The sequence below is a fragment of the Emydura macquarii genome, unplaced genomic scaffold (genome assembly GCF_026122565.2).
Source record: "Emydura macquarii macquarii isolate MOO-44397 ecotype Brisbane River unplaced genomic scaffold, CSIRO-AGI_Emac_v2 contig_1447, whole genome shotgun sequence".
Taxonomy (NCBI): Eukaryota; Metazoa; Chordata; order Testudines; family Chelidae; genus Emydura; species Emydura macquarii.
This window is the reverse complement of record NW_027131584.1, coordinates 37,018-64,492: the sequence shown is the minus strand read 5'-3', so window position 1 is coordinate 64,492 and position 27,475 is coordinate 37,018. Positions and strand designations below refer to the sequence as shown.

Sequence of the window (27,475 nt, the reverse complement as noted above, 5' to 3'; positions counted from 1 at the left end):
GGAAGTCACAGAAAGGACGAGGTGACAGGGTGTGTGGGTCTGTGGGATGACAGGTGATTCTGAAAGAGATCAGGTGATGGTTAAAGAGATGGAAGTTAGCAATGGAGAGGGCAGTGCTTGGTGATGTAGACATTAGGTGTGAGGAACTTCTGAAACTGTGAACTTCCTCAAGGCAGAGCTCAGCCAAATACTGACAAAGCACCCTTAATTAACAAGGATATATCCTTTCCCGCTCCTATCACACAAGTTTAAAGTCAGTGGCCTCAGACAATCACATTCTGCAGGTGTATTTTCCCACTTTGTCACGAAGCTCTTTGGTTTTGATCCCATAAATGATAGGGTTGAGCATGGGGGGCACAAGGACATACATGTTGGCCAAGAGTATGTGAACATGGGCAGCGATGCCCTGACCAAACCTGTGTGTCAGGGCAGTGAAGAAGAAGGGTGTATAAGACATCAGCATCACACAAATGTGGGCTGTGCAGGTGTTGAGGGCTTTGCGGTGGGCTTTCTTGGAGGAAATCTTGAGGACGGCCCTGATGATCAGCCCGTATGCAAGGCCAATGAGTATCAGGTCTAACCCAGTGTTTGCAATTGTTATACCCAGTCCGTACGTCCGGTTGACTGTGGTGTCCCCACACGACATCTTCACCACAGCCATGTACTCGCAGTACGTGTGGGCAATAACGCGGTTGGGGCAGAATGGCAGTCTCCGAAGTAACAGGGGCAATGGCAGAACCCAGAGAACAGCTCGTATCAAACACACTAGCCCTAGCTTAATAATTCGTGCATTGGTGAGGATGGTGGCGTATCTCAGAGGGTCACATATGGCGATGTAGCGATCGAAGGCCATTGTTAAGAGGATGGCGGAGTACGTAGTAGCAAACACATAAAGAAAGACCATCTGGGTGAGGCAGCCATCCACAGTGATTTCTCTGAAACCGAACCAAAATATGCACAGTGCCTTTGGCACGACGGAGGTCGACATGCCGATGTCTGTGAGCGCCAGCATGCAGAGCAGCAGGTACATGGGCTTGTGCAGGGTCTGCTCTTTGCTCACAACAAAGAGAACCATGAAATTTGCCAACAGGTTGATGATATAGAATGTAGAAAAAGGGATGGAAATCCAGATGTGGGCAGCTTCCAGCCCTGGGATTCCGTTTAGGATGAATGGTGAACGACTAGAGGGCGTGATGTTGAAAGCTGCCATGAGGTGGTTGAGTTGCTGATCAGGATCTGAAATGCTCAGACTGCCTGTTAAGGGAGAGAAGCCCAGGGAGGGGGTTATGCACGTGATGATAAATAGCACGGTAAATATTTTATAGTTAGTAACAATCTACAAAACAGGCTAAGTAGTGAGGTGGAAACTTTATTCCCCTGTGGTCAATAATCGTGAGGCAACATTTGGAGTTTTCCGCCCCTCACTACAAAATGGATGTGGAGAAATTGGAGATAGTCCAGATGAGGGCAACAAAAATGATTAGGGGGCTGGAGCAAATGACTTATGAGGAGATGCTGAGGGAACTAGACTTGTTTAGTCTGCAGAAGAGAAGAATGAAAGGCGATTTGATAGCAACTTTTAACGGATGGAGAGCGGCTGTTCTTAATTGTAGTAGATGACAGAACAAGGATCAATGATTTCAAGTGATAACATGGTTCCAATTTAACTGTCTGACCTGAGGGCAGGGACCTGGTGTAATGGTCTACAGCACTTTGAAAGGTTTTTTGGACATTTACATGGATAATATGAATGTTCCATTACAATAGCTACAGTTAAATAAGTATCTTGGAAAGCCTGTACGCATGTGTGTTTCAGAGCACAAACCAATCTCTGGCTGTTAGATGTTAAGGTGACACCCTCATGGTGGTCACGTTATCCCCAAAAACTTCTTCGGCAGCCCCTGGGGTTGTAGCTATCAGAGGGATGACATTGGACTAGATGAAGCATAGATTTGATCTACAGTGCAATTCCTCTTTTGGAAATAAGTCAAGTTTTCCCCATGGAAATACACGTTATCATGCCAGGCTGGGACTTTGTGCTCTGTTACTTCCCGTGTTTCTTTTGGTGAGAGACTTTCTTAAGGGCATCCAGCTTTCTCTGAGACATAACAAGTACAGTGGTTTTGTTATTCTGCCTTGCTAAACGACAAGGGTTAGGAGAGACACCCGTCAGAAACCCATCTGCTTCCCCTTCACATGCTTGAATACTGATAATGTTTGTAGAAGTCAAAAAAATGGATCGTAATTAATGAATAGGATGGGCCTTGGATTAATAGCGATGTGAACTTGTGGGTAACCTGGGTTGAAGGAAACAATATGTTCTACTATAGCTGTGTAGATGTATACGTATGAGGACAAAGAAGGCAGGTAATGCTTATACAAGGGGTGGGGGGACTCTATCCTAGTAAGCAGTGACTCTGAACAAGATTTGGGCGGTGTGAAGGGATAATTAGCTAAACATGGGTTCCCAGTGTGATCCTGTGGCTAAAAGAGCTAATACGGTCCTGGCATGATTGATAGGGGACTCTCAAGTAGAGGAATAAAGTGTCCAGTTCTGCTGTCCAGAATTAAGGTTGGATGTTGATACAGTGAAGAGGGGTCAGAGAAGATCCACAAGAATGTTTAAAGATTAGAAATCGAGCCTTACAATGATAGATTCAAAGTGCTCAATCTATTTAGTGTGAGAGAGGTGGTGAAGGGGTAACTTGATAACAGTCTACAAGTCCCCACAGAGGGAACAAATATTGAATAATGGGCTTTTCAGGCTGGCATAGAAAGGTCTAACACCATCTAATGCCTGGAAGTTGAAGCTAGACGAATTCTGACTATAAATAAGATATACACTTCATAAACGGAAAGAAAAATTAACCATTGCAGCAATTTAACAAGCGTCATGGCAGATTCTCCAACACTGAGAATTTCTAAACCCAGGTTGGATGTTTCCCTATAAGCTCTGCTCCAGAAATTCCTTGGGGGCAGATCTCTGGCCTGTGCTATACAGGAGGTCAGACTAGATGATCACATCTAGTGCTCCATTCTGGCCTGGGGCTCTGTGAACACGTCCCTGCAGCACATACAGGAGTCAGATGGAGGCATTTTGTCTGCAAGCTGGTGTCTGAGCCTTCCTGAAGGCATTTTTTTACTTATGACAGTGCTGAATTTAGCCCCATTGGGAAAATGTCTCATGTGACTTTGAAGCTTTGAAAACAACACTCTAGGTGTGTTCCTTTCAGATGTGAGGTTTCCTGTGAGCCATGCCATGGATGAAGGTTTCAGATGAGGAAACTACTGATGTGACTTCATAAAATCTCCACCTTTAGAAATGCATGTACAACTGTCCCCATTAATGGCTAACAGAGCTGGCTAACAAATGATCCCAGAGAGTCCCAGCTTCAGTGTCTGTCCCCAGAGGCTCACTGAGTCAGCCAGCGACGAGTGGCTCCTGCCCGTGGCAGCTGGATTTACCTAACACTGACATGACCCAGAATTCCCAGCTCTCGTTATGTACTTGTTGCTTGCTCGTTGTTGCTGTGCAGCAGACCTTGAAGCCCCACCCGGTGTGTGTGTGAGCAACAAGAGCAACAGCACAGCACAGTTGTCTTGGCATCTGCCACTGCGTGTGTGATGTTCCTCACCGGTGAGAAACTGTCACTGATCCCCCCTTAGCCAAGGGACAGGAGGGGTGGGGGCACCTCATCCCTGCAGAGGAAGGGTTGCGGGGAGCTTGGGGGGCTCAGAGGCTGTGGGGACCACAAGTGACTGGGAAGCCTGGAGAAGACACTGGCGCCCAGCGTAGTGTTGGCATCACAGCAGCCTGGGAGGGGAAAGGTGATTAAAGACGGGGTCAGATCCGATGGGAGATGGAACCAGCTGAGGAGCAAAGATCAATGGGAAAATGCCTGAAGTTGGGCAATTAACATTCAACAACCGTAAAAAGAAACTGGAAACAGAAATGAGTAAAGGCTGAGACACCCAGGCCTAAATTCTCTGGGTCGCCAGGGGAAAGAGCCGCCAAGAGCTGCCCAGACAGAATCAGGGCCACAAAATCTCCCAGCACTGGCCTGGGACCAACAATGAGAAAGAAAAACTGAATTTCAGCAGTGCTGCCTGTCTGTCCATGTACCCCTCCCTCCCCACCCCCACAACGCCCAGCGCTGTCACACAGTTATCTCACTCAGCCAGGACCACCACCAGGTGCCGGACACACCACACAATGACAGCTCGTACAAATATCTACACAGCCTGGGTTAAACTCTGGGTCTGGCTGCACCGGTTAAAGGCGGGATGGAGGAGGAGCAGCCTGCACAGCCTGTCCGGAGGTGAAGGGAACCCCAGCAGCAGCTCAGTGTGTGCAGGGAAGGACAGGGACAGACCCGAGGGGAGGGAGAGAGGATGTGGAGACTGAAAGGAGCCAGTGTGAGTAACTCTTCCTCAAAACAACACAAAGCTTTAGCGTATTCCCGCCAGTTAGAAACCCAGACACAACTTCCTGATGTTGCTTTTACGTGTTGGCACTTGATGAAATTGCCAGGACGATGTTGTGGGATTGCTCACAAGAGGAGGGATGGGCTGGATGGGGAAGGTGTCAGAGACAATCTACTCTAGTGTGCACACGTTACATTGCAGCCTGAGACAACCCCCTGCCCTGGGAGATTTCAGGAGGGCTAGTTACACCTCTTTGGTGTGTGAATTCCCTATTTTGCCCTGTTTCAGTACTCTACGCCACTGCGATCTGGATAGTCCACGTCCTGCCCCCCCCCCCCCCACACACACACTGTGTTCCTGGGTCTCCCCCTGTCATATTTCCTACACTGCCTGATTTCCTCAAAGCCAAAAACATGCTTTTGTTTGTGCTGTATTTTTGTGCTTCTCATCCTTACAGAACTAGAGATGGAAAAGAGGAGAGAGAGAGCAGATCCCCTCTCCCATAATTGCTTTGAAACTTTAAACTGTGAGTTTAAGATTTCAGATACTCTCCTGTAAGGTTTTCTCTGGTCCAGATGAGCTCAGCCGTCCTTAGAGTCCACGGGATGACTCTAGTTGGAGTCACTGGAGGCTCATGATTGGTGAAAAACTGGACTTTTATTTAAGTCCCCAAATGTGGATTGAGAGTGAAATCCTGCCCCTGACGGGAGTTTTGCCATTGATCTGAATAGGACCAAGATTTCACCTTTAGTGTGGTACTTTAGGCTCCCTGATGTGAAAAATCAAGGCTTCACAGCATGCAGCAACGAGAGCTATTCTCTTACGGTGCTGAAAGTGTCTGAAGGAGACCCCCAGTTTCTGTGACATCCTGAGACCAAGAGTGAAAGATGGGGATTTCAAAACACAAGGGCACTGATTTTGCTCTCAGTGTCAATCTGAAGTGAACCACTGAAGGCAGAATGTGAGAACAGAATCTGGCCTGTCCGTAAAACCCTGTGTGACCCATTCGTGTTGTGATATCTCTTGTATCACCAATAGTCACTGCAGAGGCTCTGACTACAAGTGTTAACCTGGCAGTAAAGTTGCTGAATTGGAAAACTTGAGTGAAACAGAGAAAAAACGACAGACCAAAAAAAGGAAAATACTGAGACAGAGAGAAGAACACAGTAAGAGACAAGGAAATTATCTAAAAGAGAAACATTTGTCTAAATTCTTTACAATAAATCTTTAGTCTCCGTGCTGGAGAATTTCTTCCCAAATAGTTGTTCATTTGAACCCCTCCCGACCCCTTAGCACTATGTTTATTGTAGAAACAGGCAACTCACCGAAATCCCATGCAGTAGAGAGAGGAAATCTCCTTACCGTGATCTGAGAATGAATGTACGAACCTCATGTCTGACACTCGCAGTGCTGGACAGGGAGCTTTATGATTCCTCCGTACAGTCCCTGCAGACTCTCAGATTGGCCAGGAGTGTTGGACAATTCCCTGCACTTCATGAGCAGTGGGAAGGGCAGAAAATAGACTCTGGAGAATTTCAGGCTAAGAATCCCAAGAATAAAGAAATGTGTCACCGATAACAGAGGCTCAGATTGTCGGGGCAAACTGAGTCTTGCAGACTTGCTAGAGTTGTCCTGCGCTGCTAAAAGCCCAGAGAGAAAAGAAGAGTCAAGGGTTAGACGTGCTCATTTATGTCTCAGCATTTCTGTGCTGCTGCTCATTGTCATAGAATCTGAGCATCTGCTGCTACTCCCGGCTGATGAGCCCTGGGCTGAATCCCTGAGAACGTGACGTGCACGTAGACAGGCTCTTGTGCATCCTTGTTTCAAACGTAGGCTTTCCACACACAGTAACAGTACCTCCCATCCAGTAGCCTCTCTGACAGAGGGCAGTACAGATTGTCCCAGCTTAGTCATAAACCCCTCTGGGTGCAATATCCCACCATGGGAAAGTGCAGCTTCCTGAGCCCTTTTCAGGGATCAGCAGGAGCCCTGAAGCCTGTGGACTGATGGCCTTTGTCTCTTTATCCCAGCTACAGTAACTGCACAGGATGTCATTGCGGTAGGGACGGTGCAGGGAGATGTTCAGAGGCGAGTGAGGTGCCCATTGTCCATCCACATTCAATGGGACTCTGCTGCCCACTGCCCTTGTGCCTTTGACAACCACCCCCAAGGGTCTTGTGGATCATGCGCTGGTCTGGAACTCAGGAGACCAGGTCAATTCCTGGCTTGGCCACAGAGCTCCTGTGTGACTTTGGACGTGACATCTTATAACCTACTCTGGGCCTCAGTTTCCCCTCTGTAATATAGGGAGATCACTTCCTTTCCTGAGGGGGTTGTGAGGATGAAAACAATTAATTATGGGGTGCCCATATAGCGACCCAAACTGAGGAGGGCTATATGAGCCCTGTGATATAGCGAAGGCAGAAGGCTGTAGGAAAGTGATCCTATTTACAACCTAGGAAAGGGCGTGAAGGTCAAAGGTATAAAAGAAGGGAACCGGAAGGGGACACCGAGCAGAGAGACCCGGACAGCGCCCACCGCTCCCGGAAGGTGTCAACGGAGCTGGTGGACGCCGCCCAGAAGAACTCCGCTCGGAGACGTGATCGGAGAAGGGAACAGAAATAGGCCCCACAGTCGCAGGGCGCCTCCCCAGCCAAACTCCCCTCCCTGGTATTATAGATGGTGACTTTGGCCAGGGCCAAGAGGAGGTTGATGAGAAGGTTCCGCGACTTTGTGGGGCCACGGACGGGGTGTGCATAAATAAACAAGTGTGGGGAGAAGTGCAGCCAGAATCTCAGCAGGAGGTTCTGGAGGAGCCGGAAGAGGGGCTGCAGCCTGGCGCACTCCAGGTATGCGTGCGCCAGGGTCTCCCTCGTGCCGCAGAAAGGGCAGGTGTCGTTTCTCCAGGGCGTAGAAGAAGCGGGAGCCGCGGTCCATCTCCCGAAGGAGACGGATGCGGAATCGAACAAAGGCACCCCGAGCCCGAAGGTCTTCGAGGGCCCGGAGCTCCTCCCGCTTCTCCCGGCATGCTCCGCAGAGGGATGGATCCTCAGGGCTGGCGGCCAGACGCCTCTCGAGCGCTAAGACCTCCCACTCCAACTGCTCTATCCCCGCATCCCTCCGCCGGCTGGCCCCCCAAGTGTAGTCGCGGCAGAAGAGCCGGGCGCGCACCTTCCCCATGTCCCACCAGTGCCGCGCCGAGGGAAAGGCGCGCCTCTGCCCCCACCAGGCCAGCCAGAACTCCCGGAAGGACGCCATGAAGCCCACGTCCTCCAGCAGGCTGTTGTTGAAATGCCAGTAGGCCGGCCCCGGCCTCTCTGCCGTCAGAGAGGCCGTCACGGTCACCGCGTGGTGATCCGAGAACGGGGCCGGCCGTACGCTGGAGGAGTGGGCCCGCGAGAGATGGTGACGAGAAAAATAGATGGCGTCCAACCGGGAGTGGCTCGACCGATCTTCCCCCACTCGGACAAAGGTGAAGGTGACGGTGTCGTCCGGGTGGTGGTCCCGCCAGACGTCCACCAGGGAGTGGTGGTCTAGGATCTCCCGGAGGACGGCGGCGGCGGCCTGGCACTGCTTGGTCCCCGTGCGGTCCTGCTCCTCGAGGGTGGTGTTAAAGTCCCTGCCCAGGACCAGGCACTCACGAGGATCCAGTGAACCGAGGAAGGCGGCCGTCTGCCGAAAGAACCGCACCCGCTCCAGGCCCGCAGTCGGGGCATAGACGTTGACAAGGTTCAACGTAAGCCCCTCCATGCGGACCCGGAGGTGCAGCAGGCGGCCCGGCACAACCTCGGTGATCCCCAGCACCTCGGGCTGCAGGATGGGGGAGAACAGGGTGGCTACTCCGCCAGCTGGCCTTGGCGGCTGGGTCCGTGTGGGTCTCCTGCAGGAACGCCACGGAGTACCCCCCGTCCCGAAGGAAGGAGAGCACCTGAGTCCTGCGGAGACCCTTCCTGCATCCCCTGGTGTTCAAGGTGGCAAACTTAACAGGCATTATGAGGAGGGCTGGGGGGGATCCTCACGGCCAGGAACGCCAGTGGTTCTCGCTGGGCTGCGCAGCAGCCCGTGACTGGTCCCGAAGACCATGAGTGCGTCGCGGAAGCTGCGGGCCCGCTGGTAGGCCGCGGCGTCCTGCCGCCTGGTCCCTTTCCCCTCCTTCAACGTGGCCCTCACGGCCCGGAGGACACGGTGGAAGTCCCCCCAGCACTGCAGTGCAAGCTGCACCCGGTTCCGGGCACCGCGGGAGTCCCTTAAAAAGGTGTGCAGCTCCTCACGCAGTGCCTCGGTGGGTTCGTCCTCTGGCCTGGCCCCTGCAGCAGCCCCGCTGCCGGAATGGGCAGAGGGCGGGGGCAGCGGTGGAGGAAAGACAGCAGCCCCTAGAGGGCTGGGAGTGGCAAAAGCAAAGGCCGCCTCTTGGGAGCTCTCCAGGGGGAAGGAGACAACTCCAGGGGCGGCAGGGGCACAGGTAGCAGGGGGAGGGAGGGAGGATTCGGGGGCGGAAGGTGGAGGAGGGGAGGGACCAAGGAGAGGGGGAGGATCTGAGACAAGGGCAGGGTCGTTGCGGGGAACAGGGGGGGGAACAGGGTCAGGAGTGGGTGCGGGTTCCGCGGCGGCCGGGCCAGCGGGGCGTGGTGCCTCTGGATCAGGGCCGGGAGCCGGAGGGTCAGGCGAGATGGGGGGGACAGCCTCGGGGCTAGACTCAGGAGCCTCATCAGGGGTGGCTCCACACTCCCGGGGAGGGGTGACTGGGTCGACGGGGGGGGGGCCACCCCGCGCTGGAGAGTGGGAAGTCCAGCCACCCGGGGCCCGGGTGTACGTCCCCGGCCAGCGCCCCAAGGGCCGCAGCGGAGACGGCACCGTCGACTGGGGAGGGAGAAGGGTCTGGAAGGGTCTCGGGGACAGGAGCAGGGCCAGCGGCTAGAGAAGGGAGGGAGAGGAGAGGGGAGGGCGTCTGGGGGCCGTCCTCGGCCGAACCCTCTGGACGGGAGGGTTCGTCCACCCCCGGACATGCCGGGGTTAGGCCCAAGGCGTCTATCTCCTCCATAAGGGAGGAGAAATCTCCCCCTGCCACCACAAGGTCCTGCTCGGCGAGGACCGAGGAGGGAGCAGCCTCAACACCGACAGGGGGTGCGAGGGCGTGGGGGCACAGGGGTCTCCGGCCGGGGACTCCCCTAGAAGGGACTCTAGGAGGGAGATGGTACTGCCCTCAGCTGCCGCTGCAGTCTCCTCGGCCAGTGCAGGGGGCGTGGCGGAAGGCCTGGGTCCAGCAGCCCCCTTGCGGGACTTGTAGGGACGTTCACCCCCCTCGGTGACGGGGGGAGGGGGCGCTGGGTCCCGGCCTTGCGCTTGCTGTGCTTACCCTGCACGAGCACCCAGCCCTCCGAGGTGGAGGGCTGGGCGGTGGGGGCAGGGCCAGAGGGCAAGAGCACAGGGGACGGGGCGAGGGAAAGTGGAGGTGGGGCAGCAGGGGAAGGGAAGGCCTCTCCCTGGGGCAATCCCACTCCAGTGCCCACCAAAGGCAGCCCTGGCTCCCTCTCCCCCGCACGCCCCGCCAGACTGCTCCGGGCATCAGTGGGGCCCGCCCGCTTGTCTGGGCGCACCGGGGGAGGCACCCCCGGGGCCCGAGCGGAGGTGGCTGTTGATGGGGGAGGAGCAGCCACAGGGACCGCACGGCTGAGCGGGGCGCCGCCGCTGGTCTGGCTGGCACCCCCCTGGGTCCCGGGGGTCCCGGGCTCCCTGCTTTGCCGGGCCAGAGGGCAGTCCCTCCGGACGTGCCCCGTCACCCGGCAGAGGAAGCACCGGGCCTCACCCGTGCTGTAATGGACCCTGTACTGGGCCCCTTGATGGGGCACCAGGAACGACCCCTCTAGCGCCTCCCCGCCACGTGCCGCCGGCGGCAGCTGGAGTTGCACCTGCTGGCGGAAGGAGAGGACGTGGCAGAGGGCGGGGTCCTTACAGCTGAGGGGAAGCGGGCTGATGGTGGAGATGGGCCTCCCCAGGGCAGAGAGGAAAGGCAGAAGGGCGGCGTTGGGGAGGAAGGGCGGAACGGAGGTAAAAACCACCCGTACGCCCAGGTCTTCCAGGGACTCCACAGGGACGTGGACGCCACCTACCGCCAGGCCCGTCACCACCGCCTCCTGGGCGGCGGCCTCCGATGCCAGGAAGAAGACCACCTTCCCGTACATCTTGGAGGCCGCCACCACGGCCATGGGCCCCACCACCCGTGCCAACGCCCGCACGTAGGTTTCTACATGGGGCGAGGCAGGCACCAGGAGGCACTGGACCCCATGCCTCCTGGTAAGGGTGGGGAAGGGGCCCCGGCCTCCAGGGATGGTGCTGGAGGCGGCGGGCCGGCCAGATGACACGGCGGTGGCAGGCGGAGGACCCACAGCGACCTGGGCGTACGCTCTGGGAGCAGCACCGCCCCCAGAGCTGGTGGAGGGAACCGCGGGGAAAGGGACAGCGGGGGACAGGGAAGCAGGCCCCACCACGGGCGGGGGCGCCGCCCGGGCAGGGCCGTTGCCCTTTTTCTTCCCCTGGCCCTTCTTCCTGGCCGAGGGCGCACCCCCCGGAGCAGGGGGGGCAGGAGCTGGTGCAGTGGCAGAGTCCCTCGAGTCCCCTCCTGGGGCGTCCACCACCGGAGCCCTGGGCCCGATGGCCAGTGGCCCGGTAGGGGTGGCAGGGGTAGATGCCTTGGGCAGGAGGGGGGCTCGGGGCAAAGGGCAGGAGCGTCCAGGGAGGGGGTCCCGGTCCCGGCCCCAGACACGCACGCCATCCTGGGGAAAGGTAGGAACGCAGCGGGAAGGGTGGAAGTTAAGGGGGGGGGGCGGCAGAGGAGGCGAGAGGGAGGGGAAATTAGAGGGGGAAGGGTGTGGGAGCGAGGTCGGAGGGGCAAGGGGTAAGGGAGACGGGGTAGGGGAGCGGAGAGGGGAGAGGAGGGGGTGGGGGAGGGGAAAGGTGAACCGCTCCTCCCCGCTAGGCTGAAAGCAGGGGAGGAGGGCACCAGGGCAAAGGAGTGGGGGGGGGCAATCCAGGCAGGGGCACAAAGAGCACACTCACCAGCCCAGGTGGAAGCACCGGCTCCTCCGGCTGCACTGGGAGCAGGGGCTAGTTCAGCTTAGGGGAGGGGGTGCAGTGTGTGTGGGGGGGTGACAAAAAAAACAGGGGGGACAGGTAAAGGGGGCCATGAGCACCACAGGCCGGGAATACTGGGTCAGGGCAGAGGGGGAAGCTGCAGCGGAAGGGAAGGGGGGGGGGTCAGGGCCAAAGCAGGGCTGGAAAGGCCCTGTCGCAAGCCCACTGAGCCTGGGCGGGACAAGGAACAAGCCAGGGGCAGGGGCGGGGCAGGCAACCAAACAAACAAACCAGGGGCAGGGGCAGGGCAGACAAACAAAGCAGGGAGGAGGCTACAGGGTGGGGAGAGCTGCAAAGAAAACAGGGGGCAGGAACAGGGAAGGTGGAGGGAGAAGGGAAGGGGCAGGAGTGCCCCAGAGGCTGGGGCCAGGGGGGGCAGCAGCAGGGGAAAGGGTGCTCATGGCAGCGGCAAGGGAAGCAGCGGGCCCCCACAGCCAGCTGGGGGGCAAGCAGGTAGGGCCCCCAGGAAGGGGCAGCAGGGGTACCCCAGGGCAGCAGGCTCCCTAGCAGCAGCAGTAGGAAAGGGAGTGAAGGGAGATAGGGAAGCCTCAGAATGCTCCGGTCTCTGTTCCCTGCAGTTTAGCTGAGGGTCGTTAGGGGGTAATTAGGAGCAGCTGGGGGCAATTAGGGACCAGCCAGGTGCTCCATAAAAACCCTCTGCCCCAAACAGACAGGGCATGAGCTGGGAGGAGTAGAAGCTGTGCTGTGCTGTGCTGTGCTGTGCTGTGCTGTGCTGTGCTGTGCTGTGCTGTGCTGTGCTGTGCTGTGCTGTGCTGTGCTGTGCTGTGCTGTGCTGTGCTAGTTGCGAGGAGGAACAGACCAGTGTGCAGAGATTCTGTGGAGGAAGGTACCAGGCTCAAGAAGCCAGAAGGAGGGGGAAAACTATCCCGGGGGAAGAGGAGTGCAGTTGGGAGCACAGTGCTAGCAGCACATAGCTGCTTCTCATAGGGCCCCTGGGCTGGGACCCGGAGGAGCGGGTGGGCCTGGGTCCCTATCCCCTCCTTGGGGAAGATGGGGTGACTGAAGATGCCCTGACCCCCTACAAGCCACCAGAGCATGAGACCCGCTAGGGGGGAGCCGGCTGCCTGTCACAGCCCCCAGAGGTACAGCTGTGCTTCTTTATCTCAAACTATTTCTTTTATCCTATTGCAGGACTACACCCCACTCTGATCTGGATACTGCACACCCTGACCTGCACACTGTGCATTCCTTCCCCAGTCAGTGCAGGAACAGTCTTGCACCCCTATTCTCCCTGTCCAGGGTCCCTACAATTCCTGCTATTATCCCCAATCCAGTCTCATGGGAACTGTATTTAGTCTACAGGTTTGAAATTCACCTTGTATCGTTTTCATTGGCCTCTCAGCATTTGTGTCCCATTTTCAACTCTCCATAAAATATGGTTGTGGGGAATCACATATCATCCAGCCCAGAGAAAAAACAGTTCCTAGCCTTTCGTAACTGTTGTTCTTCAAGAGGCGTGGCTCATGTCTATTGCAATGTAGCTTTGGCTGCTCCACGTGCACCACTGGCGGAAGTTTTTTTTCCCTTACTGGTATCCACTGGGTCAACGCTAGTGCTCACAAGAGTTGTTCACTCATGGTGCTGTTATATGAGTCCCTGCCGAACCTCCGCCCACTTAGTCTATTCCTACCAGCTAATGCCAACAGAGGGACAGTTGGGGGGTTCGGTGTCTTGGAATGGACATGAACAACACATGTCGAAGAACAACAGTTATGAAAGTAGAGGAGAGAGTGCATCATGAGGGTCTAAAATGGGGGCCCAATGAGCCTTGAGAGGAGTAGAGTGAGATCCCAGACTAGGCTCAGCTGGCACATTTGAGGGTACAGCCTGTCCTGTCTCTAGAGAAAATGGCTGGCAATTGAGTTGGTGAAGACAGATCAGCAGTTGATCCATGAATTTTACGCAGAATCACAACCAGGTGGATGCTCCTCGATGCCACCAATAGCCCCTGCTATTTCAGTGTAGTAAACAGTCCAGGATGAATGGTGTGGATGACTGCAGGGGTAAAACACCTTTCTCCACAGTCCAGATCAAGAACCTCTTCCACTTTTCCAGGTACATCACTGTACTGGATGGTTTTCTACTCCCTAGAAGGACATCTCTACTGGGTCCAGACCATGTCAACTCTAAGGAGTTCAGCCATGGAATTTCCAGGCCTAAATATTCATAAGGGTGGAGAACCAATGTTGATGAGGCCAGGCCGAGGCTTTATCACAATCATGGATGTTCCTTCCCTCCTGACCTGCAGGAGAACTGTGTATGAGTGGAGTGGGCGGGAACACACAGAAAGGAAATACAGAGAAGGAATATGACTGCAACCAAGGCCAGCCTAAAGGGTCAGGAAGGAGCAGAACTGCAGACATTTCCTGTTGTGCCTTTTTTTTGAACAAGTCTGTATGGGAAACACCCCTTCTTCGGAAGATGTTCTTCACGGTGTCCTGGTGAATGGACCACTCCTGGTTGGAGAAGGATCTTCTGAAATGATCCACTAGCTGTGTCTGTGTGCTCGAAAGACAAGAAGTCTCAAGATGGATTGAGGGCGTCACACAGAATTCTCACAGGTGGAGGGCTTCCTGACACTAGGGAGAGGAACGTGGTCCACCCTGTCTGTTTATTTAGAACAACGCTGTGGTATTCACTGTAAGAACCGACACGCCTTTATCGTCAAGGTAGTTCTGGAATATTTTGCAAGCAAGCCACAGCTCTCTGAGCTCTCAGACATTGAGATGAATGAAGAGCTTTGCCTGGCACCAAAGACATTGGGTCCTGAAGCTCCCCACATGAGCCTTCCAGCCCTGTGCCAACACATCTGTAACTAGAGAAAGTGAAGGATGCCACCTGGAGAATGGGACCCCTGGACAAACGGATCTTGGGTCTTGCCACCAAAAGAGGCTATTGGTTACTGAGGGAGGAAGTGTGATTACCGTGTCCCAGTGGTTCCTGTCTTGTCCGTTCACTGACACTTGCCAGGACTGCATCAGTCTGAGCCTCAATCTCGCATATTGCACAACGTAGCTGTATGTGACCATATACCATAGGCGTTTCAGTCAATGTCTTGTGTAGTGGTAGGATGGATTCTGTGACCTTCTATGATGATGCCCCTGGCCAAGAACCAGGTCTCTGGAAGGAAGGCTCTGGACTGGACTGAATTAAGGGCTGCCCCTGTGAAATCTATTATTTGAACAAGTGGGAGATTTAACATCTGCACATTTATTAGTAGACCTAACTTTTCGAAACTCGTGCCTATCAAGCTCACTTTGGACTCCACCTGTGCCCTTGTAGGCCCCAGCACTATGAACACTGTGATATAGGCCTGAACAAAAGCTGGCCCAGATCATGCTTACTGTTTAAAGCTTAAGGATTAATCCTCACACTGAGAAAGAGAACAAATCAAGGCACTAAGCATCACAGATAAGAATAAGAATGTTCCCGACATTCATTGTTTGTTCATGACACCCCAGGCTCCACTATGATGATTGGTTGCTTGCGAACATACGAGGGGGTGCATCCCACCTAAACATTTTGTGATTTAACATCTATGACCTGCTTGTATACTGCTTTAATGAGTGTTTGGAAAGATCTTGGAATCTAAGTATGATAATTCATAACTGAGGGAAGCTCCCAATGCATACTTTTCACTCATCTCCAGCCTAGTGAGGAGACTCCTCCATCTACCCTTTAAACGCCCAAAGGCACATTCTACAACCATTCTGCAACTGCTTAACCTCTTATTAAAATGCTCCTTGTCACTGTCAAGGTGGCCGGTGTAGGGCTTCATTAGCCAAGGGAGCAAGGGGTAAGCAGGATCCCCCAGGATCACTGGGCATTTCCACACCCCTGATGTGAATTTCTTGGTCAGGGAAGAAAGTACCCACCTGCATGTTAAACAGCCCCGAGTTACGAAATACATGAGTGTCATGCACCGGGTGAAACGACCCCTGTGATCCACAAGCCCCTGCAGCACCATGGAAGAGTACCCCTGGCGGTTTATGTACTCAGTCACCAGGTGTCCAGGAGCCAAGATAGGGATGTGAGTCCCATCAATACCCCCTCCCGCAGTTTGGGAAGCCCATTGCAACAAACGCCTCCAATATGTCCTGCACTCTTCCCAAAGTCACTAGCCTTCATAGCAGAAGTCTATTTATGGCACTGCACACTTGATTCACGGCAGCTCCCGCTGTAGATTTACCAACTCCAAATTGATTCCCAACCGAGCGGTAACAGTCGGGGATTGCCAGCTTCCAGAGAGCGATGGCGACTCTCTTCTCCATTGTCATAGCTTGTCTCAAGCGGGTATTCATGTGCTTTAGGGATGGTGACAGCTCTGAACGCAGTCCAAGGAAAGTTGCCTTTTGCATCCTAAAGTTCTGCAGCCACTAATCATCATCCCACAGCTGCATAATGATGTGGTCCCACCAGTCTGTGCTTGTTTCCCTGAGCCAGAACCTGCAGTCCACGGACTGCAGAGGAATCGTTACAGCCTGCAGCAATCGGGAATTGTTCTGATCTATTGTCTGTGGCAGGGCAGCCACGGTGACAGAGGTGTACCCGCTTCGCCTTCTTCCTCCATTTCTAAAGTAATCCAGGATAAGTTTATTTGTCACAATCAGAATCACAGTGCAGAGTTCAGCTTTCTCCATGTCTCTGCAGCAATGGCGATCATGGGGGAATGAAAAAATCCTTTTCCTGTTTCTTTCGGTGGGGGAGAAAGGGTAGGGGAAGCAGTGCTGCATCCTGGGATGAAGACAGTATTCCAAACAGCCACCGTGGCTAGTTGCACTGTGGGATAGCTACCCATATTGTACTGCTTTTTAATTCAAATTAAGGCCGGCTAGTGTGGACGCAAGAAACCAGCACAAACACCGTAGTGTGGACAGTTTGCTGCGATTTCTATAAATCAGTTTCTGAAAGTCGAATTAAGCTAATTTGAATTAGCACTGCAGCATAGACATAGCCTAAGTCCTGAGTTTCTGGGAGAACGGACACTCGCTCTCATGCTCCCTGCTTTCCACAAGTTCCTCCTTCTCCTCGTCCACGGTCTCCTCCTCAACGTTCATGGACTGTGAACTAGCAGATGTATTGATGCTGCGGGGAGGAATCATTATGAGATCGCCCCCCAGAATAGCATGCACCTCATCATAGAACCTGCATGTTTTGCTGTTAGCTTCACTGGCTTTCTGATATGCCTGGCGAAGCTCCTTGATCTTGACTCTGCACTGCTGAGCGTCCCTCTTGTATCCCTTCTCCAGCATGCCCTGGGATAGCTTCCCATAAATGTCCAGATTCTTTTTGATGGCTCTGAGCTGAGCCAAAACTGACTCCTCGCCCCACAGCCCGATGAGGTCTAAGACCTCTGGTCGAGTCCATGCTGGAGCGCGTTTGGGCTTTGCAGTAGCCATGCTGAGAACAGTGGCAGAGCTCTCTCCACACTGGCAGCACAGGAAATGGAAATTCAAATCTTCCCAGGGCCTGAGGGGAGGGGACTTTACCTGCTAGTGTGACCACAGAGCAGCAGAGCGCTCCTGGCCAGAGCAGTGAAAATGGGGCATAACGGGGTACCGTCCAGAGGGCAATTAATTCGCATTAGGCTCCATTACGTTCACACTGAAATTAATTTGAATTAATAAATTCAAATTAGGTGCTATGCCACTTGCAGAGGTTGTTTTATTAATTCGATTTTACAGACACCTTATCATGCAGGTTTAAATTCAGAGGCCCCAGTCGATCACATTCTGCAGATGTATTTTCCCACTTTGTTACGAAGCTCTTTGGTTTTGATCCCATAAATTATAGGGTTGAGCATGAGGGGCACAAGGAGATAGAGGTTGGCCAAGAGGATGTGAACATGGGCAGCGATGCCCTGACTGAATCTGTGTGTCAGGATGGGGAAGAGGATGGGAGTATAAGACACCAGCATCAGACAGATGTGGGCTGTGCAGGTGTTGAGGGCTTTCTGGCAGGATTTATTGGTGGAGATCCTGAGGACGGCCCTGATGATTAGCCCATAGGATAGGCCAATGAGTGTCAGGTCTAACCCGATGATCACTAATGCTATCACCAGGCTGTACATCCGGCTGATTGTGGTGTCCCCACATGAGACCTTCATCACAGTCATGTGCTCGCAGTACGTGTGGAGGATAACGCGGTTGGCGTAGAATGGCAGCCTCCACACTAGGAGGGGCAATGGCAGAACCAAGAGAACAGCTCGTATCAAACCCACTAGCCCTAGCTTAGCGATTCGTGCATTGCTGAGGATGGTGGTGTATGTCCGAGGGTGACATATGGTGACGTAGCCATAGTCAAAGGCCATTTTCACAAGGACAGCTGAGTGCGTAACAGCAACTGAGTAAAGAAAGAACATCTGGGTGAAGCTGCCATTCACAGTGATGGCTTTGAAATAAAACCAAAATATGCACAGTGCCTTCGGCACAACGCAGGTCGACATGCCGATGTCTGTGAGCGCCAGCATGCAGAGCAGCAGGAACATGGGTTTGTGCAAGGGTCTGCTCTTTGCTTACAGCAAACAGAACCATGAAATTTCCCAACAGGGTGATAAGAAAGGACATAGAGAAAGGGATGGAAATCCAGATGTGGGCAACTTCCAGCCCCGGGATGCCGTTTAGGATGAATGTTGGTGGGCCAGAGGGGGTTAGGTTGAAAACTGACTGAGAGGGTCGAAGCGCCAATCAGGATCTGAAATGCTCAGGGTGTCTGTGAAAGGAGAGAAACCCATTGAGGTGTTTAGGCACCTGGTAACAAATAACACGGTAAATATTTTATAGTTACTAACAATCTAGAAACAGGGGTGAGCAGTGAGGTGGCAACATTTGCAGATGGCACCAAATTATTTAGGCTGTAATCCAGTCCAGAGATGTCCTCAGATGGAGCTAACGAAGCCGGTGAATGAGCAGCATGGTGGAAGATGACGTTCAGTGTCAATAAGTGCAACATATATGCCCATTGGAGGGAAAAACGTGAACTCCTCAAACACCAAACAATGTTCTAATTTAACTGTAGGAAGTCAGGGCGGGGAACGGCAACCTCAGGAAGTTGGGGACAAAACTCCCATTGGTGAGGTCAGGCTCTTTGGGAAATCCTGGAAGGTCAAATCTGTAACTCTAGCAAAAACAGCCGGGGCCAGAGCCGGAGCTGGCGAGACCCTGACGTCAGCACCGACCCAGGGCCAGGCCATTGATGGAGCTACAGCCATTGATGTCAGCTGGGTGCCTGGCCTTCTGTCTGTAACGGCACACCGAGGGGCTGAGGCTGATCTGACGAGCAGCGCCACACCGGCCTGGCGGAGTCACTCCGGAGTCACACCAGCGGGTGGGGAATCAGGGTCCGGCCCGAAGGCCCAGCTGTGGAAAAGGCATTTAGGTGTCGCTGTACTCGGCCTGACAGATTGAGGAGCCCAAGTGAACAAGCCCAAGTGATTGACACACGGCATTCTGGCTCCTATCTCGGCTAGGTATGGCCACCCGGGGGCAGCGATGCTGAGACCCCTTTGCAAACCCGGGCCTCGAGTGCCCCTGGTGTCTCCCCTTTTCCTGCTAACCCGCAGCAGCGGCAGCCTCTGGAGGCCTGCACTGGCTTCTCTAGGGGCTGCATCCAGCCCCGCGTGCCTCAGTTTCCACCTCTGTAATACAGACTGTCATGACTCCACCCCTTTCCAGGGGTGCGGGAGCCCCATGGGTTAACTGGCTGCATTCACGAGCAGGGGGGAGGGGGCTGAGTGTGAGGCTCCCGCAGTGTGAGCTGGCAGTGGGGCCGGGGGGCCTGGCCAGAGTGGAGAGCTCCCAGGCCTTGCCCCCTGGCCCCAGCCACACCCCCTATTCCTGGGCTGCCAGGCAGGGCAGCCTGGTGCTAGCTATGGCAGCTCTGCACCCCTGGCATGCCCACTATGGGTGAGAAATGTGCAGCGGCTCATGGAGCAGCCCAGGGTTTGCGCACGTTGGTGGCTGGGACCGTGCTCTGCCTTTCCTCTGAGCCCCAAGCGCTGTGTGGACAGCGCCGTTCCCAGGGTGATGCATGGTGCTGCGTCCGCCCCGTGGCACTCCTCGGTGAGCAATGTCTCTCCCTGGCACGTGTTGGTGGGGCTGTACCCAACGGGCCAGCTGCCAGGTCCTCTGGGCCGGCTCCTGCAGCTCTCGAGGCAGCCTGGCCGGGCTTTAGGACACGACCCAGCTGCTTCCCTGGTTCTGAGCGTTCCTGCATCAGCGGTGCTCCCTTTCCCGCGGCTTTGCCCTGCTCAGCCTCAGTCGGCAGGCCCAGCTGGGCCGCCGGGTAGCAAGGGCAGCACCCTGATTTCTCCCCCCGCTGGAGACCTGCCTGCTGGTTCCAGACACTGGGCCAATAGAGCCCAGGCCAGTTGTGACCCTCGCGTCCTGCCCAGCCAGGCCAGAGAACCTCACCCGCTGATTCCTGCCCCCAGCGTAGCATTTAGAGACCCCGGGTCCACAGTTCAGCCCCGCCCTGCAAACCTTCATCCACGCCGAGGCTAGGACTGCTCAAGCAAGAACTCCTCCGGCCCGCAGGCCCAGCTCTGGGAGACAGGCTCAGAGAAATCGTTTGCCCTGAGATGCCCGACAGATGTCAGCGTGTCCTAGCAGCCCATTGCGCTCACGCTGAAGGGATCCCGCTGAAAGACGCGTGCACGTCTGACGCTCTCTGTGCAGCGAGAGGGTATGTCTGCGACCAGCCGGCTAGCACGGCTGAGCGTGGTCACAGCGCGGGGTGGGTGCGAGATTGTACCAGGTTTCTAGGACTTCGTCCCTGAGCTGCTTCTCAGCGAGCACAAATCCTGGGCTGAACTGCAGTGTAATAGCTGGTCACCAAGCGCTTGTAACACAAGTTAAGAATCAGTTTGAGGTCTCCTCGTCAGCGGGGCCTGATGAAATCATAGAATCATAGAATCGGAAGGGACCTCAGGAGGGGTCTAGTCCAACCTCCTTCTCAAAGCAGGACTAACCTCAGCTAAATGATCCCAGCCAGGGTTTTGTCAAGCCGCAGCTTAAAAACCTCTAAGGATGGAGATTCCACCACCTCCCTAGGTAACCCATTCCAGTGCTTCACCACCCTTCTAGTGAGAAACTTTTTCCTAATGTCCAACCTAGACCTCCCCCCCTGCAACTTGAGACCGTTGTTCCTAGTTCTGTCATCTGCTACCACCGAGAACAGCCTAGATTCATCCTCCCCCTGCAGGTAGTTGAAGGCTGCTATCAAATCCCCCTTCACCCTTCTCTTCTGCAGACTAAATAAGCCCAGTTCCCTCAGCCTCTCCTCATAATTCATGTGCCCAACACTGGACACAATACTCCAAATGCGGCCTCACCAATGCCGAACAGAGGGGAACGATCACTTCCCTCGATCTGCTGGCAATGCTCCTGCTAATGCAGCCCACTCTGGGTCTGGGGAAAGCAGAGCCAGCGTGCCGCCAGCTGAGCCTACTGAAAACAAAGAACAGGAATAAATAAAACATCCCAGTGCAGAAGGTGGCTGAGACGTGGGCATAACTGGGGAGTCTCCTAGGCAGGCAGCACTGGCTCCAGAGCGACATTCTCCCCATTATCTCTTTGTCGAGCTCCCAGAATAAGGTGAGCATCTGGCTTTATGCAGGATGGAGTCTGTGGGCCAGATCCAGGGCCCAACCCCAGCTTAACCGAGAACACAGAGATTCCTTTGTCGCCAGTTCTGGGGAGAAAGGGGAGCCTCCGTGATCTGCCTATTCCCAGCAGCCAGAATATCCTTCGGGGCCATGGGCAGCTGGGCATAAGAGTGAGCAACTTTCAGGCTATTCCCCAGTTTGCCCCAAGATCTAAGCACCACAGAGATGGTTAAAATCCACCTCCCGTCCATTGGACTTTCTGCAGGCACAGCTCAGCCAGGCCAGGAGAGCTAGCCCTGGTGTTAAGAAGGTTTCAGCTGAAGGGTCCCACCCGGAGCCCAGAACACCTGCAACCTGAACCAGGGCATTCTGGGTGCTCTCAAGATGAGACCCTGGGGCTCCCGGCAGGTGTGACGTGTGTTTCAGGACAGACACCATCTCAAACGCGTCTTCCCTGCATTGCAGAGTTTCCTTAATTAGTCAGTGCCTCCTCCTGCAAGGAAGCTGCATTGAAGAGCAGATTAAACAAAGAGACCAGCACAGACACAATCCAGCTTTGGACAATTCAGTCAATACAGGAGCCAGGGTCACACGTGCAGGGAATCGGGTTTACGCTCTGCCAGTCGGTGCGTTGGTGGGAATGCAGAGAGGGTCATGGTTACCCCACAACCCGTGTCTGACAGTGGCCAGCACAAGCTGCCCCAGAGGAATAGCCAGCAGCCCTGCCGCAGGGATCTACGGGATAGCTGCCCCATAGGGCAAGTCTCCCTGACCCAGGAGCGAGAGGCATCGTGCCGTTGTGGAGCAGGAGGGTGTGCGGCCTAGGTTCACACGTGGACGTAGGTGTAGCAGGGCTGAGTGTTGCAGTGACAAGTCCTGTGGCACCTGCTTCAGGGCACATGCTGATCAGTGAAGGGGGCTCAGGAAGCTGCGCTTCCCCATGGCAGGATATTGCAACATGAGGGGTTTATGACTAAGCTGGGCAATCTGTGCTGCGCTCTGTCAGAGAGGCTAGTGGATGGAGGGACTGTTACTGTGTGTGGAAATCCTACGTTTGAAACAAGGATACGCAAGAGCCTGTCCACGTGTATGTCACGGTCTCAGGGATTCAGCGCAGGGTTCATCAGTGCCCTGCCAATCTGAGCCTCAGTTATCAGTGAATCGTTTCTTCACTCCTGGGGGAGACTCTTAGGCTGAAATTCTCCAGGGTCTATTTTCTGCTGTTCCGCTGCTCACAGAGTGCAGGGAATTGTCCCCGAGTCCTGGCCATCCTAAGAATCCACAGGGACTGTACAGGGTAGTCATAAAGGTCCCTGTCCAGCACTGCGTGTGTGAGATGTGAGATTCATACACGGATTCTCAGGTCACAGTAAGGAAATTTCCTCTCTCCGCCGCGTGGGATTCCGGTGAGTTGCAGTTTCTCAACTAAAGTTCATGCTAAGGGCTCGGGAAGGATTCAAGTGAACAACAATCTGGGCAGGAATTCTCATTCACAGAGACTTGAATTATTTAGTATTGTCAGAAACACCAAGGGATTTACCTCATGAAAATGGAGTTAAAGATTTCCTTTAAATAGTTTATACAAATATTTATTTTTAAGATAATTTCCTTGTCTCTTACTGTGTCTTTCCTTCTGTCTCAGTATCTGCCTTTTTTTGGTCTGTGTAGTTTTTTCACTAGTTCTTCAATTCAGCAACTTTGCTGCCAGGTTAAGATGTGCAGCCAGAATCTCTGCAGTGGGTTTCTGTGATACCTGAGATTTCAGAACATGAATGGGTCACACAGCGCTTTACAGACTGGCCGGATTCTGCTCTCACATTCTGCCTTCAGTGGTTCACTCCAGATTGACACTGAGAGCAAAATAAGGGCCCTGTGTTTTAAATCCCCATCTTTATTGCCCAGTCTCTGCATGCTACATAAACTGGGGGTCTTCCTTCAGACTCTTTCAGCACCCTAACGGAATAGCTCTCGCATTTAGGGACTGAAACAAAAGGACTGATTTTCTCCGGCCATGAGCCTCCTGTGACTTCAACTGGAGTCGTCCTGTGGCCTCTGAGGATGCGTGAGCTCATCTGGAGCAGGGAAAAACTGACAGGAGAGTAGTTGAAATCTTAAATTCATAGTTTAGAGGTTCAAAACTATTAGGGTGACAATTTATTTCATAGGGGGGGATGGGGCTGTTCCTCTGCAGCTCGGGTTCTATAGAGGACGAGAAGTATCAAAATACAGTAAAAATAAAAGTATATTTCTGGCTTAGAGGAAAGCAGGCAGTGTTGGAAATCTCACTGGGAGAGATCCAGGCACACCCAGTGTGTGTGTGTGTGTGTGTGTGTGTGTGTGGGGCGGGACGTGCAGTATCCATATCGCAGTGGCACGGAGTCCTGAAAAAGAGTGAAATAAGGAATGGACATGCTGCCTAATTCACACACCAAAGAGGTGTAACTAGGCCTCCTGCAATCTCCCAGTGCAGGGGGGTGTCTGTAAAGTGAACACACTGTAGTAGATTGTCTCTGACACCTTCCTCCATCCAGCCCATCTCTCCTCCTGTGACCAATCCTACAAGCGCCTCATGGCAACTTCAGCTATTGCCAACATGAAAAGCAACATCAGGAAGTTGTGTCTGGGTTTCTAACTGGCTGGAATACGCTAAAGCTTTGTGTTGTTTTGAGGAAGAGTTACTCGCTCTGGCTGCTTTTAGTTTCCACGTTCTCTCTCCCCTCCCCTCAGGTCTGTCCCTCTCTGCACTTCCCTGCACACGCTGAGCTGCTGCTCGGGTTCCCTTCACCCCCAGACAGGCTGTGTAGGCTGCTCCTCCTCCATCCCCCCTTTACCAGGCGCAGCCAGACACAGAGTTTAACCCAGGCTGTGTAGATATTTGTACGAGCTGTCACTGTGTGGTGTGTCTTGCACCTGGGTGAGTGGGATCACCGTGTGTCAGGGCTAGGGGTTGTGGGAGTGGGGAGGGGGTGCACACGGACAGGCACCTATGCTTTGCTGCTGCTCTTGTTGCTCCCACACACACCGTGTGGGGCTTCAGGGTCTGCTGCACAGCAACAACAAGCAAGCTGAGAAGTGTGCACAGTGTATAATGAGAGCTGGGAATGCTGGGTCATGTCAATGTTAGGTAAATACAGCTGCCAGGTGCAGGTGACACCCTGGCCGCTGGCTGACACAGTGACCCACTGGGGGACAGAGGCTAAATCTGGGAATCTCTGTGATCACTTTTTAGCCAGCTCTGTTAGCCAACAACGGCACAGTTGTACATACATTCCTCAGGACGGAGAATTTATAGAGTCCAATGAGCATTTTTCTCATCTGAAACTTTCATCCATGCCATGTCTAATGGGAAGCCTCACACCTGTGAAGAACACACCTAGAGTGTTGTTTTCAAAGCTTCAAACTCACATGACACATTTTCGCAGTGGGGCTAAATTCAGCACTGTCATGAGTTAAAAAAATGCCTTTAGTAAGGTGCAAGCACCAGCTTCCAGGCAAAATGCCTTCATCTGACTCCTGTCTGTGCTGCAGGGACGTGTTCACAGAGCCCCAGGCCAGAAGGCACCACTGTGATCATCTAGTCTGACCTCCTGTATAGCACAGGCCAGAGACCTGCCCCCAAGGAATTCCTAGAGCAGAGCTTACAGAGAAACATCCAGCCTTGGTTTAGAAATTCTCAGTGATGGAGAATCTGCCATGGGCCTTGGTAAATTACTCCAATGGTTAAATACTCTCCATATTTAAATAGTGTCACCTTATTTATAGTCAGAGTTTGTCTAACTTCAACTTCCAGGCATTGGATGGTGTTAGACCTTTCTATGCTATCCTGAAAAGCCCATTATTCAATATTTGTTCCCTGTGTGTACTTGTAGGCTGTTATCATCACCCCTTAACCATCTCTCTTACACTAAATAGATTGAGCACTTTGAGTCTATCACTGTAAGGCAGGATTTCTAATTTTTAAACATTCTTCTGAATCTTCTCTGAATCCTCTTCAGTGTATCAACATCCAGCTTTAACTGTAGGAGCGAGAACTGGACACATTATTCCAGCAGCAGTTGTACCAGTGCCAAAGAAAGAGTTAAAATAACTTCTCTCCCTCTACTTGAGATTCCCGTTTACCATGCCTAGATCACATTAGCTCTTTTGGCCACAGAATCACTCAGGGAGCTGTGTTTAGCTAATTACCCCTTCACGCCTCCCAAATCTTGTTCAGAGTCACTGCTTCCTATGATACAGTCCCTGATTGTGTAAGTATCACCTATGGTTTTGGTTCTATACATAGCTATATTAGAACACATATCGTTTGCTTTAACCCAGTTTACCCACAAGTCCAGATCGCTGTGAATCAGTGACCCATTCTATACATTATTTAAACTCCCCCAATTTTTTTTGACATCGGCAAATATTACCAGTATTCAACCCTGAGAAGGGTAAGCAGCTGGGTTGCTGACGGGTGTCTCTGCTTACCCTTGTCAGATAACAAGGCAGAATATTGAAACCACTGTACTTGTTATGTCTCGGAGAAAGCTGGATGCCTTCAAGAAAGTGTCTCACCAAAAGAAACAAGGGAAGTAGCAGAGCACAAAGTCCCAGCCTGGCATGATAATGTGTATTTCCATGGGGAAAACTTGGCTCATTTCCAAAAGAGGTATTGCATTGTAGATCAAATCTATGGTTCATCTAGTCAAATGCCCTCTGTCTGACCCCAGGGGCTGCCGAAGAAGGTGTTAGGGGCATAACCTGACCATTATGAAGGTGTCATTTTAATGCCCAACAGCCAGAAATTGGCTTATGCCCTGAAACACGCAGGCGTACAGGCTTTCCAAGATATTTATTTAGCTGTAACTATTGAAACGAAAGATTCTTACTATCTATGTAAATGTCCAAAAAACCCTTCTGATTCTTCTTTTACTCCTGGCCTCAACTTCATCTTCTGGCAATGAGTTTCTCTCTCTAATTATGCACTAAGTGAACAAATTATTCTTTTTATAATCAGTTTTGGCTTTGCCATGTTTCACTTTAATTGAGTATCCTCTTGACCTTGTGTTATGAGACAAGGAGAACACATTCTTTATGTACTCTCTACCAGTCAGTATTTAATAGACTCTTCTCAAATCATTTCTTATTTCTCTCCTTTCTAAGGTAACAATCCCAGTTTTTTCAACCTCTCTCCCTAGGACAGTTTCCCCAGGCCCTTGATCTTTCTCTTTGCCCTTCCCTGAACCTTCTAGTTCTGCAATATCCTGTTTGAGAAGGGTGCTCAGTACTGCACAGAGATGTCCAGAGGAGGGTGAAGCGTTGACAGGTAGATCTCATGGCATTGTATATTTGGTGTAACTCCCCATCCCACTTCTCCTGTGTTCCAAAGTGTCGTTAACTTTTTGTCCATGCTTCTACTTTAAGCAGGGTTTCACAGAGACCGAAACCATTACACCAGGTCCCTGCCTTGAGTTCATACAGTTAAATTGGAACCTTGTGAGGTGTTTGAGCAGTTCAAATTATTGCCAGCAGTAGGCATCTATGTTTCATTTATTGACATCAAATGTCATCTCCCATCATGCTCCTCATTCACCGGGCTATCCGATCCCCCCTCATTCTTATCTTCTTCACACTAACCAAGCCTAGTTCCCTCAGTCATTCCTCATTAGTATTGTGCCTCAGCCCCCTAATAATTTCTGTTGTCCTCCACTGGATCTCTCCACATCCTTGCTGTATTGGAGGATCCAAAACTGGACACAATACTCCAAAGGTTCCTTCAGCACTGACGAATAGAGGGGAATAATATTGTCACCTCACTGCTCAGCACCATTTCTAGATTGTTGGAACTATACATTATTTACCGTGTTATTTGTTATCGTGTGTAATCTACTGGCTGGGCTTGTCTCTCTTCACAGGCATCTGAGCATTTTTGAGCATAATCGACGACTCGACCACCTCATGGCAGCTTTCAGCCTTACCTCCTCCAGCCCACCAATATTCATCCTAAACGGCATCCCCGGGCTGGAAGCTGACCACATCTGGATTTCCATCCCTTTCTCTGCGTTCTACATCATCAGCCTGTTGGGAAATTTCATGGTTCTGTTTGTTGTCAGCAAAGAGCAGACCCTGCACAAGCCCATGTTCCTGCTGCTCTGCATGCTGGCGCTCACAGACATCGGCATGTCGACCTGCATCGTGCCAAAGGCACTGTGCATATTTTGATTTAGTTTTAAAGGCATCACTTTGGATGGCTGCCTCACCCAGATGTTCTTCCTTTACGTGTTTGCTGTTACGCAATCAGCTGTCCTCGTGATA

General features: G+C 53.0%; 2 protein-coding genes across 2 annotated transcripts; both read right to left on the bottom strand.

Moving 5' to 3' along the window:
* Nucleotides 1-271: 271 nt before the first annotated feature.
* On the bottom strand, nt 272-1,210 carry LOC137156336 (olfactory receptor 52P1-like). The gene has a single exon (XM_067553053.1). It carries the CDS (start codon nt 1,208-1,210, stop codon nt 272-274), a length of 939 nt encoding a protein of 312 aa, XP_067409154.1.
* A 16,092-nt stretch (nt 1,211-17,302) lies between these two features.
* On the bottom strand, nt 17,303-18,064 carry LOC137156335 (olfactory receptor 52P1-like). The gene has a single exon (XM_067553052.1). The coding sequence runs from the start codon at nt 18,062-18,064 to the stop codon at nt 17,303-17,305; it is 762 nt and encodes a 253-aa protein (XP_067409153.1).
* Nucleotides 18,065-27,475: the final 9,411 nt, after the last annotated feature.

What these genes read in the sequence shown, in the direction of transcription:
- LOC137156336 (XM_067553053.1), bottom strand. Translation starts at nt 1,210, where the DNA reads ATGGCAGCTTTCAACATCACGCCCTCTAGTCGTTCACCATTCATCCTA.
- LOC137156335 (XM_067553052.1), bottom strand. Translation starts at nt 18,064, where the DNA reads ATGTTCCTGCTGCTCTGCATGCTGGCGCTCACAGACATCGGCATGTCG.